This window comes from Hylobates moloch, unplaced genomic scaffold (assembly GCF_009828535.3).
Source record: "Hylobates moloch isolate HMO894 unplaced genomic scaffold, HMol_V3 SCAFFOLD_9, whole genome shotgun sequence".
Taxonomy (NCBI): domain Eukaryota; kingdom Metazoa; phylum Chordata; class Mammalia; order Primates; family Hylobatidae; genus Hylobates; species Hylobates moloch.
This window is the reverse complement of record NW_026652284.1, coordinates 79,790,570-79,803,965: the sequence shown is the minus strand read 5'-3', so window position 1 is coordinate 79,803,965 and position 13,396 is coordinate 79,790,570. Positions and strand designations below refer to the sequence as shown.

The window sequence follows — 13,396 nt, the reverse complement described above, 5'->3', positions numbered from 1 at the left end:
ATCGACACCCTAAAATCAAAATGAAAAGAACTAGAGAAGCAACAGCAAACAAATTCAAAATCTAGCAGAAGACAAGAAATAACTAAAATCAGAGCAGAACTGAAGGAAATAGAGACACGAAAAACCCTTCAAAAAAATCAGCGAATCCAGGAGCTGGTTTTTTGAAAAGATCAACAAAGTAGACAGACCACTAGCCAGACTAATAAAGAAGAAAAGAGAGAAAATCAGACAGACACAATAAAAAATAATAAAAGGGATATCACCACCGATCCCACAGAAATACAAACTACCATCAAAGAATACTATAAACACCTCTATGCAAATAAACTAGAAAATCTAGAAGGAATGGATAAATTCCTGGACATATACACCCTCCCAAGACTAAACCAGGAAGAAGTTGAATCTCTGAATAGACCAATAACAGGCTCTGAAATTGAGGCAATAATTAATAGCCTACCAACCAAAAAAAGTCCAGGACCAGATGGATTCACAGCCGAATTCTACCAGAGGTACAAAGAGGAGCTGGTACCATTCCTTCCGAAACTATTCCAATCAATAGAAAAAGAGGGAATCCTCCCTAACTCATTTTATGAGGCCAGCAACATCCTGATACCAAAGCCTGGCAGAGACACAACAAAAAAAGAGAATTTTAGACCAATATCCCTGATGAACATCGATGCAAAAATACTCAATAAAATACTGGCAAACCGAATCTAGCAGCACATCAAAAAGCTTATCCATCACGATCAACTTGGGTTCACCCCTGGGATGCAAGGCTGGTTCAACATATGCAAATCAATAAACATACTCCATCACATAAACAGAACCAATGACAAACACCACATGAGTATTTCAAAAGATGCAGAAAAGGCCTTCCACAAAATTCAACAGCCCTTCACGCTAAAAACTATCAATAAATTACATATTGATGGAAGCTATCTTAAAATAAGAGCTATTTATGACAAACCCACAGCCAATATCATACTGAATAGGCAAAAACTGGAAGCATTCCCTTTGAAAACTGGCACAAGACAGGGATGCCCTCTCTCACCACTCCTAATCAATATAGTGTTGGAAGTTCTGACCAGGGCAATCAGGCAGGAGAAAGAAATAAAGGGTATTCAAGTAGGAAAAGAGGAAGTCAAATTGTCCCTGTTTGCAGATGACATGATTGTATATCTAGAAAACCCCATCGTCTCAGCCCAAAATCTCCTTAAGCTGATAAGCAACTTCAGCAAAGTCTCAGGATACAAAATCAATGTGCAAAAATCACAAGCATTCTTATCCACCAATAACAGACAGAGAGCCAAATCATGAGTGAACTCCCATTCACAATTGCTTCAAAGAGAATAAAATACCTAAGAATCCAACTTACAAGGGATCTGAAGGACCTCTTCAAGGAGAACTACAAACCACTGCTCAACGAAGTAAAAGAGGACACAAACAAATGGAAAAACGTTCCATATTCATGGGTAGGAAGAATCAATATTGTGAAAATGGCCATACTGCCCAAGGTAATTTGTAGACTCAATGCCATTCCCATCAAGCTACCAATGACTTTCTTCACAGAATTGGAAAAAACTACTTTAAAGTTCATATGGAACCAAAAAAGAGCCCGCATTGCCAAGTCAATCCTAAGCAGAAAAAAAAATAAAAAAAAAAAAAACCAAAGGAGATGGCATCACGCTACCTGACTTCAAACTATGCTACAAGGCTACAGTAAACAAAACAGCATGGCACTGGTGCCAAAACAGAGACATAGATCAATGCAACAGCACAGAGGCCTTAGAAATAACACCTCACATCTACAACCATCTGATCTTTGACAAACCTGACAAAAACAAGCAATGGGGAAAGGACTCCCTATTTAATAAATAGTGCTGGGAAAAGTGGCTAGCCATATGTAGAAAGCTGAAACTTGATCCCTTCCTTAAACCTTATACAGAAAGTAACTCAAGATGGATTAAAGACTTAAATTTAAGACCTAAAACCATAAAAATCCTAGAGGAAAACCTAGGCAATACCATTCAGGACATAGGAATGGGCAAAGACTTCATGACTAAAACACCAAAAGCAATGGCAACAAAAGCCAAAATAGACAAGTGGGATCTAATTAAACTAAAGATCTTCTGCACAGCAAAAGAAACTCTCATCAGAGTGAACAGGTAACCTATAGAATGGGAGAAAATTTTTGCAATCTACCAATCTGACAAAGGGCTTATATTCAGAATCTACAAAGAACTTAAACAAATTTACAAAGTCTCTTCCAGAGGTTCCACTAACTTAGAATCAAGCTAATATCAGTCAGCCCAGACCCTACATAGTAACACAAATTTTAATTCTCTGGGTTTCAATTTTCTAGTATATAAAATAAAAATGCTGATCTAAAGGATCTGTCTGACAATCTTTTTCGAAAATACAACTGTAAGTTGACAGAATTAAGACAAAGATCTTTGCTCACTTTTCAAGTTCCACAAAACTATTACACCAAAGTCAGAGGAAGCCAATTGTTAAGACTGAGAAAAGGAGAAAAGAGAGAGTTCATAACAACAAAGAGTAGGAAAGTAGCAGACAGTTTAGCTAGTTTTCCCCAGGAGGAAAAAAAAAAAAAAAAACACCTTAGAGAAAATCAATTACTAACATTCTTTTTTTGTTTGAAGGGTTACTATAGAAACTAAACATACTACTCGAATTTTCCCTTTTTTCCCCTTTGGGACCCATATTTTCTGCCAAAATTTTGAAATATGCTTGAACACAGTAAGGGATAATATTAAGTGCTACTATAATTCTAGACCATTCAGGCTAGTACTAAGCAAATGATATTAAGATGACAGAAATGTGCTCTTCTAAATCAGAAAATCAGTACCGAATAAAGTATCTTTAAAAACATTTCGATTTACTTTCTTTCCCCTCCCTCTACATTTTAAACCAAATACATCAATTATCAACATATTCAACAGTTAAAAAAATTAAATACTATTTCTGGTACTACATGAGTTTTAAAATGGTGTTTCAGGTGCAAGTCATATAACATGCATACAATTTCTTCAAGGCAAAACTATTACATTAAAAATTCATCAACCCTTGTGCACCAATGTTCAAAGCAGCATTATCCACAACAGACAAAAAGGTAGAAATAACCCAGATGTCCAGCAACAAAGAAACAGATAAATTAAATGTGTTATACACATACAATGAAATATTACTCAGCCATAAAAAGGAGTGGAATTCTGATACATACAAAGAAAGGAATAAGCCTTAAATATATTACACAAAGTGGAATAAGCCAGACACAAAAGGACAAATACCATACGATTCTTCTTACATGAAGTACCTAGAATAGGCAAATCAATAGAGACAGAAAGTAGAATAGAGGTTACCAGGGATGGAGGGAGAGGAGAAGACAGAGTTGTTAGATGGGGATAGAGATTCTGTCTGGGACGATGAAAAAGTTCTAGAAATAGATAGTGGTTATGCTACACACTGTGAGTGTGCCTAATGCCACTAAATTGTACATTTTAAAATGGTTAAAATAGTAAATTTTACCATGTATATTTTTTACCACAATTTAAAAAAATCACCAAAGAAGTTAATTGATAGGATTGAGAAGTTAATATGTACAAGGAGAGTGAGATTAAAAAGACTAGTTCTTAGTAAGAAATTTTAATACCAGCAATATGGAGACTAAGCTGAAATGAACATTTACCATTTATACTACCACAGCACAGATATTCTGGATAAAATGCCAGGTGAATTTAATACCGAAAAGTGCTACATATCTTTTCTTTGGCCCTCTAGATCTACTCTCTACCCTTCACTACCCTCTGTGCTTGAGAAGTTAATCTATATGAACAATATGAATGGATTTCCGGGTCCTCTGTTTTTTTTTTTTTCTTGGTTTCAGTCAATGAGAAACAGTGGCAGGAAACAGAGGAAGTGGAGAATGAAGTCTGGGTATTTATTCCCTGTTCTGATAAACTCTCTCTCCTGCCCTTTAAGCCTACTGGTGTCAACAACTGCTCCAGGGTACTCAATCATCTCCTGTTAACTGAGATTTCCCTTCCCAGTTAACATCTTTGTCCTTTTACTAAATTGTCTTAAACTGTCCAATTTCAGACTACCATCTTTTTCTAATACGATAGCAAAACTTGAAATAAAGACAAATACTATGGTGTCAGAAACGAAGAGGAAACACAAAGTCAGGGTAACAAGTGGAAACAGTCCTTGGGAGTATGTAGAAGTATCAAACTCAGATAAGGGTCGAGGGGTTGAGCAATGGTGTTTTAACACTCATTCAGGGACTGCAGATATAGTCTAGAGTCTGAACTGGGGAGTTCTTTGCATAAAGTCTGGAGGCAAACAAGCTGCTTTTTAAGCAAAAGATACACTAGACACCAGGCTTCAGCAGGCTAAGAAATGCCATGGATGTTTTTCAGATTCCTAGGACAGAGAAGAAGTGAAAGTGGCGGCATGATAAAGTCATTCACAGCTGGGCAGGATGGCTCACGCCTGTAATCCCAGCACTTTGGGAGGCAGAACACCTGAGGTCAGGAGTTCGAGACCAGCCTGGCCAACATGGTGAAACCCCATCTCTAGTAAAAATACAAAAATCAGCCAGGCGTGGTGGCAGGCGCCTGTAATCCCAGCTACTCAGGAGGCTGAGGCAGGAGAATCGCTTGAAATTGGAAGGCAGAAGTTGCACTGAGCCGAGATCGCGCCACTGCACTCCAGCCTGGACAACAAGAGTGAAACTCCATCTCAAAACAAAAAAACAAAAAAACAAAAACAAAATAAAACAAACATGAAAAACTAAATGCTATTATTTGCTTGTGTGGGGTGTCATGCATACTACTTACATGATAAGACAAACTCTTGTTGATAAAGAAACCTAAAAACTGCCCAAGGTTCCCTGAAATCTCTAGCACCCTGGCAAAAGTGAATGTCAAAATGCTCTGTAGGGACAATTCTACAACAGAGGGCTCATAGGAATCACACAGAAAAGTTAAACTGTTGAAGATGAGTTCACAATAAGACATTACAAACCACATGAGAAAATGAACCAGAAAAAGGGAGAGTCAACAGACATAACAAAAATTTAGCATCTCCAATAAATGGAGTTAAGAAAATCTAAAAGGACTATAAACCAATTATTTTAAAATGTTAAGAAATAAAAGAATGAACAATATGAAGGGGAGACTATATAAATACTTTTTTGTTTGTTTTCATCTATTCAAAAGCCTTTATGCTTCTTTGAACATAGCATTCCTGGAAAGCTCTAGAAGTCCTTCTCTCCTCCTAGTAATCATTGTCCTGATAATCTTTTGATTATAAGAATATTTTCTATTAGCCGCACTATCATGTCAACAACACATCTGTATACAGATTTAAATATAGAATATATGTGTTGCGGATAGTTATAGTAGTACTTCCCAACCTTTTTCATATCATTGCATATGTAGGAAATGTTATTTGTATCTGTGGTAAGCAGAAAAATTTCCACAGCATTGAAAGCTTCATTCACCCTAGACCCACCCAAAGACTCTAAAGGCCAAGGTAATCCATGTCTCAGCATAGCTGTGACACATCTCATGGTATTTCAGTGCACTCGTTAGCAAGCTCTGAGTTATAATTCATCTTTCATAAATATGTTCTTAATATTTTTATTGCCTTATTAATAAGGTGTTAATGAATTTAAATAACATTGTTACACTGAAATAATTTTATAATTATAGCTCCTTCCTCCCTTGTTATAACAAAATGATATAACAAATAACAGCATAGGGCTACAATGGTACAGCATTTGATTAGTGTGGCAGAATCTTCTGCCCAGGGCTAAGGAGAAAATTAAAAGTTAAATTGAAATGACATAATTAGTTAACCCTAGTAGGGTTTCAAAAATCTGTTAACAAGTTACATGAAGCATATCACTGACTGACAACTTGCCTGATCTGTTGTGAGTAAATCCTAGTGTTGTTCCTGACTTACAAGAGCTGGGAACATAAAATGAAGACTCACTAAATTGAAAATGTTTAAATGGTACCCTGTGTATATAGAAATTTGCCTATACTCAAGGCCTAATGCAAAAATTTTATGAAGGAGACTTGCATTAGCTTTCCCTTTTGGAGTACTCACTAAACTAAGTATTTTACAAGCATTATCGCTCTCTTTTTTTTTTGAGACAGGACACAGACTCACTCTGTCACCCAGATGGTTATGATATGATGATCAATTTTAAGGCATTGATCTAACTTTACCTTGCAACCTATAAGGAGCTGTTTGTCTACCGAATATTTCATGTTTAATTTCTATTCTTGCTCTCAAAAAATATTTACAGGTAGATTAACTATGTGTGCATCTGGGTTTAAATTTACCTCTTTCAAAATTAGCCAGTAAATGATGACATAAGAAAACATAGTCATTGTTTTCATTCAGTAGCTTCAATAGTGAATAACCATCTTCATAAAAATCTTCCTGCCCTTTATGAAAAACAAATCAGCTAAATTATTTTAAGGTACTTCTCAGCAAATAATCTTCCCAAGTGGATTTCAAATTGATATTGGACTAGTAGTAATCACCTCTTTTCTTGACCACACTATATAAATAAGAGAAGAGGGTGCATTTTGAAAATTTTGTCATTTTCAGATCTTTCAAATCTGATACAGATCAGATTAAATCTGTAGATAGTACAAAACAAACAAATCTACTACCAGCATTTTCATTACTTGTCTTTATAACCCAATCAGAAAAAATCCTCAACTTTCTAATTTGAAATGAATTTCAGTCATATAAGGGTATTATTAAAATCAGAATTTACTTTTTTTTAAGCAATTTAGCAAAATTTTCCCCTTTCTTAACTTCTTCACTTTGGCTGATGAAGATACTATTCTTCTAGTATGTATTATTATACATCTAGTAAAACAAAATTGTTACTCATGTCTTACTCATTTTTAAATATCCATCTCAAATATTATTTTCTCTACAAAATAGCCACAGACCTCTTAGAATGAATTTATTAATCCTTCCTCTATAAATGTAGGGCATGTTTATTTTTATTACATTTCACATCAGGGCCACCATGTCCTTTTGTGTTGTTTGTACACTGTACAATCCTAGAGTGTATGATTCACACTATACCTTGTATGAACGGTAGTCTCTAGATGTATGACCAAAAGCTGTCACCATTTCATGTGAGCCCTGTCTTTCCTGGACTTGAAATGTCTTTTAAATGTTTCTTTCAAAAAAACACATTTCCAAAAGAGTTGAGTGAGCACTCCAAAATGGATGTCATGTTCCTCTAGACATTTCTGTAAACACAGTACTTAGAAAACAACTGTTTAATGGAACACTCTCCTTTCAGCCACTAAAATGTCTCTAAGATTTAACAGTATTTATCATTTTCACTTGTATTATCTTTGTCTAGCAACTGATTACCTTAAACTTTGATTACTCTACCAAAGGATTTCACAAAATATATTTTGTAAAGTGTTAATAGGCAGATTGAGAAAGATGAGCTTTTGGTTAAGTAAGTGTGGAAACTGCTTATTCAATAAAGTTAAACAGCTTTTTTACTGCAGGAATTCTAAAAGATTTTGTATGCTAATAATATTGGAACTCTTCAAGAAAGAATTCACTGCTTTTACTCTAGAAAGGATACGTCCCATTAACTTCATACGGGCTCATTTCCAGACTTCTTATCGCCTCCTCATTTGGGAAGAAAAAAGAAAAAAGAGAAAGAATAATCTTATCACCTAGGCTACTGTGATTCTTAAGATTTGGAATGGGCAAGATAGAAAAGTTGCCTGTATAGGGGGTTAAACAGATGTACTCTAAAGTGTTAAATGCCTTAAAGCAGCTGAAATTTGCCCTTTTAACTGAGTTTGTTTGCTTTTACTGATTTGTAAGATGAAAGAAATTAACATCCCGTTTACTTGATTCTTATCCCATTCTGTATTTTTCCAATAGCTTTATTTCCAGAGGAAATGGTGTCTTTATGCAGAAACAAAAAAATGTTAACTTCTACCTCCATCTACTATAGAACAGTAGTTCTCGTTGGGGAAATTTCTGTCCTCTAAGCAATGTTTTGGAAATGAATGGCGGTATTTTTTGTTGACTCTATGTTTGTGTATCATTATTGGGATTTAAAGGTTAGGAGTCAGGGGTTCAAGAGATCCTGTGTAGAATAGGGCAGTCCTGAAAAATGAAGACTGTCTCATATATATTCACATAGGTAAAAATCCTGTTTATAAAATGTTTTAAATCTAAACACTTTTTTCTTCATTTTTCCATGATTTTAATATACACTAGAAGTTCCAAAATTCAATTATTATAATGAAAGATTGAACTATGTTGTGTTTGAAACTTTACCAAGAGTTTGTCACTAGTTTAGAAAATCATGTCACCAACAGCAATACCACTTGTGGTATTAAATATAGACCTGTACAAGTCTATTTGCAGCCATCATATTCACAGTAATTGCATGTGACTATTCTGTTATGTCTTCTAATGTAGTCATGCCCAGGCATTTATATATTGAAGTACATAATTCTGTATCTTAAATTACTTTCCTTTTATTTAAGACATTATATATTTTTGAAATTATATGTATATGTAAGTTATATTATTTTTCATTTTCATTTCTAGTTATATTTTTATTTTCATTTCAGGATAGTAAAGGAGGCATTATAAAATATTTCTTATACAAAAGAGGTACTGGCATTCTAGGTTAGGATGTTAAAAATAAAAAGAAAAGCTTTTATAATTGGGAGGAAGAGGAGAGGGCATTGGGTCTGATAGAGTTGAAAACCACTAATCTAAACCAGGTGACTAGATAATAATAGTCACCTGGTTCCAAAAAGGTGTAGAGGAACAGAGGTAGGGAAAGGGGAAGCATGAGTCTCTTTTTCACTCAGTTTCTACATTTCCACACTTCTGAGGAAACATACCTTTACTGTGTCTCAGTTTTCACCATTTCACAGAGGCTGCACTATCCTGAACTACCCCAAAAGCTGCTAAAAGTGAATAAAAAAAGAAATTCTTGTAGCTAAAAGGAATATACAGTCACTGCTGCCACAGCTCCTCTTGAACCTTCAGAATCTATCAGTTTTCACAGTAGTGAGGTTAACTTCATTTTAAACCATGATCTGGAAATCTGTGTTATATATTAACCTTCATTTTGTAACAGGATTTTCAAAAACACTTACCTCAGTAGTAGTCCCAATGTCAGCAGATGGGCTGCATGTGCTGGTATCTGGAGGAGCTGTGCCTATACTGCTTCTAACTGGAGAAGTAGGAATAGGCCCTGCCAAGGTCTCTGGAGAGGTTGAAGATAGGTTGAGATTGCCTCTCTTCTGAATCTTATTCCAGACCTTATTCATGGTATCAGTTAGTTCACAGAAGAGCTGGACCTGAGAGCATAAGAAAAAAAAAGAGAAAACAAGTCTTTCAACTTCCAGTTTCAATCCACTAAAATAATAATATGAGAAAATTAACTATTCCAGAGAAATAAAATTTATAAAACAAAACTCTACCAATGCATCACCGATCACTGTAACTTACACTTGAAATTTGCTTCATACTCACACTGTGATATTTAATAATCAACCTAGCATTCCTGTGAATTAAAACCCACAGTAATGTAAGCACAGCTTATTAGCAAACAGTAGATTGATTTCAATATGTGAACAACAGAACACATACAAATGCCTCTCAACCAGAGGACAGAATCAAAATTAAAAAACAAAGGCGTTCTAGTAAATGTAATTATTTAGCATAATATGAAATAACTACCATCTTAATTTCCACATCTAATTTTCTCTGTGATTCCCAGGAATAAATCTGAAACTGGATTTTTTGTCCCACAAAACAAATTGAAAAAGAATGATATAACATCGAATAGTAAAAGGCAAATGTTACATATGAGACTTTTTTTTTTATAGATAAAGAACATATCCAACCTACTATTCCCAAAGGAGATGTCATTCCAATATTCGGAGAAAAACTGTTTAACTTGCACATTGTTTGACTGAGTCCTAAGATATTTACACAAGATTTCATAAATAAGCATTAATCATGAAATTTGTATGACAACGTAGTGCCATATACTGTATAAAACAAGCTCAGGAAGAAAAAATGCAAACACAATATATAAGCAAATCCACAGCTGGACACCATATTCTGCTTGCCATTTAAAAAAAGTGAAATTCTCATATTTATAAAAAGTTTCGGCCTCAAGACACATCCAGATGATGAAGCTGGCTTCTTATGTGGGCAGAACAGATGCATAAAAACACTATGGTCAATCCTCATTTGATATAAAACAGCACATGGGTGTACAAATTTCTCCTGTTTTTTGTGTAATGAAGTTTCAAATCTGAGGTTATAGCTATTTTTGTTTAAAAGTAATCTAGTAGCTAAAAATCTTATTAAAAAGGTCTTAGAAAAATATTTGTTCAGATTCTTTTGTCCTTCATAATTATGAATGTTTCTCTCTACAGAGAAACAACTAGAGAAACAATTTTGTTGCAAACCAGTTTTTAAAAAGATTATTTTGCGTTTTCTTAAATAATTAGAACTGATAAATAAAGAGAGCACAAACAACAATAACAAAAAGCCAAAACAGGTTCTAAGTATTTCTAAGGGTATTTATTAAAGAGAAATGATGCTGCTTTTATTGTCACTACTTCTGATTCCTTTAAGTGTTAGAAAATACTGTGCCTGAATGGCAACGAGTACACTGTGTGTTTAAAGTGCCATGCAAACCATGACACACACTTTAAATGTATTTTTATTTTCAAAGAAGAAAGTTGCTAACAGAACTCAGACTTTCCAAATTCAGAGGTTTAAAGAAATAAGGCAAAAATATGTAGGATAAATGTTCAACTTTTATCCTTCAAGTTGTGCTAAAACACTATGCCAAGTAAATCCACAATGAACTACCACTTCCCATGTTTAGAATGTCTAAAATTAAAAAGCCTAACTACAAAATTAGCTGGGCATGGTGGCGGGCGCCTGTAGTCCCAGCTACTCGGGAGGCTGAGGCAAGAGAATGGTGTGAACCTGGGAGGCGGAGCTTGCAGTGAGACAAGATCGTGCCACTGAACTCCAGCCTGGGGGACACAGCGAGACTCCGTCTCAAAAAAAAAAAAAAAAGCCTAACTATATCAAGTATCAGTAAGGATGTAGAGTAACTAATGCTCTCATTTTCTGCTGGTAGGAATGTAAAATTTAGAATACGATTTGACAGTTTTTAAAAAGAGCATATACCTACCGTATATGATCCAGCTATTCCACTCCTAAGTAGTTTCCTAAGAAAAATGAAGCCTATGTCCATACAAAGATGTGTACACAAGTGTTCATGGCAGCACTATTTGTAATAGGCAAAAATTAGAAAAAATCCTAAATATACATTGACAGGTAGTGAACAAATTGAAGCACATTCACATGACAGGATGCTGTTTAGCCATAAAAAGAAATAAACTATTGATGCATGCAACAATGTGAATTAATCTGAAAATAATTATGCAGAATGAAAGAAGCTAGGCTAAGAAAAACAAAAATTAGTCTATAATGACAGAAACAATGGTACCTGTGATGGGGAGGAATGGGAGGGAGGACTGCCTAAGAACATAAAGAAAGTTGAAGATGTTAGATTGTGGGCATAGTTTCATGTGTGTATGTATGACAAATCTTAACAAATTAGCTAATTTAAACATGCAGTTTATTGTATGTTAAGTATACCTCAATAAAACATTTTATAAAAATCCCTAAAAAATAAATACCATGTGAGGTGGCTTTACATGAGTTCTGTATGAAGGTCTCTGAATATCAACAATGTCTTGTGTATTGAATGCTGACTGAATATAAATATGTAACATTATTTTTAAAAAATTTATTCACACACTTTTTTCATTTAATCTATAGCTGTTCAGAAAAAAGATTCAATTTCACTGGAGAGGCTGAGAAAAGCCTCAAGGCATATTCCTGAAGGAGAGACAGGATTTAGATGAGTACAAAGTCATTCTACTCAGAAATACAGAATGAACAAAAGCCAAATGCAGGGGATGATCAAGACAAGAAACAGGGCTGATGAAGAGTCCCTAGGTGGCTAGAGAGGAAGGGCCCATTTTGCAGAGTATCAGGAGATAGTGTCAGAATAGAATCACTAAAGGTAGAGAGGAAGAAAAAACATGGATATACAATGTCAATGGAAATCAAGGAGAAACGGAATTTCACCAATCAATTTAGTGATCTGGGTTGAACAATGCAGAGAGCTCTAAGTTAATACGGTCTTAGAAAAATTATTTCATTCGGCATGTAGGTTGTTACTAATCATTAAAACTCAGTTTCAGAAAGCTTTTTTTTTTTTTTTTTACACAAAAACAACTTTTCACATAAAAGATTACACTTGTCCAGTTTAATTTTGTTTAAAAGTTAAAACAAAAATCAAGAGCTTGGGCCAGGTGTGGTGGCTCATGCCTGTAATCCCAGCATTTTGGGAGGCCAAAGCGGGTGGATGACCTGAGGTCAGGAGTTCAAGACCAGCCTGGCCAACACAGTGAAACCCTGTCTGTACTAAAAATACAAAAAATTAGCCAGGTGTGGTGGTGGGTGCCTGTAATCCCAGCTACTTGGGAGGCTGAGGCAGGAGAATTGCTTGAACCCAGGATGCGGAGGCTGCAGTGAGCTGAGACCACACCATTGCACACCTGCCTTGGCAACAACAACAAAAAAAATGTCTCAAAAAAAAAAAAAATCAAGAGCTCAGAGAAATAAAAAATGGGTGAGTGGTGCAAGGATACAAATCAAGTTTTGTCTGAACTCAAAGCCTGTGTTCTTATACAGCAATGCCAAATTCCATTCCCTTGGTAAAAACTGATCAACATAACAGCAATAAAAATGATGAATGAATGAATAGAAAACTGGCATAAATCTGTTCTTTCTCAGTTCCACATATATAAACCCCAAAATGCTAAGACAGTGTTATGTTCCTGTGAATGCCTATAAGAAAACAATGTATCAGTTTGCTGGCCAAAGGTAAACAGAAGTTTTATCACATAAAAAAAAAAAAAAAAGATTCTATGGGCTTTTTTTTTTTTTTTTTTTTTTTTAATAAAGACAGCATGTTGTTATGTTGCTCAAGTGGTCTCAAACTCCTGAGCTCAAGTGATCCTCCCACCTTAGCCTACCAAGTCACTGGGATTACAGGATAGGCTCATTTAACTTTGGAATAAACATAGTATTTAGGGTCTGAGATACTGGTGTCTAAAGACATTAAAGGAAACAGAGTAACTTTGGTCACATAGTTAAGATGAAGGGAACGGATAACAGAAATCTCTTCCAGTCACGAAAGCACCAAATATTCAACCAAGATAAATATGCACAGTGTCTAAGAACACTG

General features: G+C 35.1%; 1 protein-coding gene across 1 annotated transcript in view; it reads right to left on the bottom strand.

Annotated features, from left to right (window-relative positions):
- Positions 1-13,396, bottom strand: part of VPS13B (vacuolar protein sorting 13 homolog B) — a 915,321-nt gene that overhangs the window by 421,634 nt on the left and 480,291 nt on the right. The window contains exon 25 of the mRNA XM_032760928.2: positions 9,201-9,404. Coding sequence (XP_032616819.1) covers positions 9,201-9,404 — 204 coding nt within the window. The remainder of the gene's footprint in view (positions 1-9,200; positions 9,405-13,396) is intronic.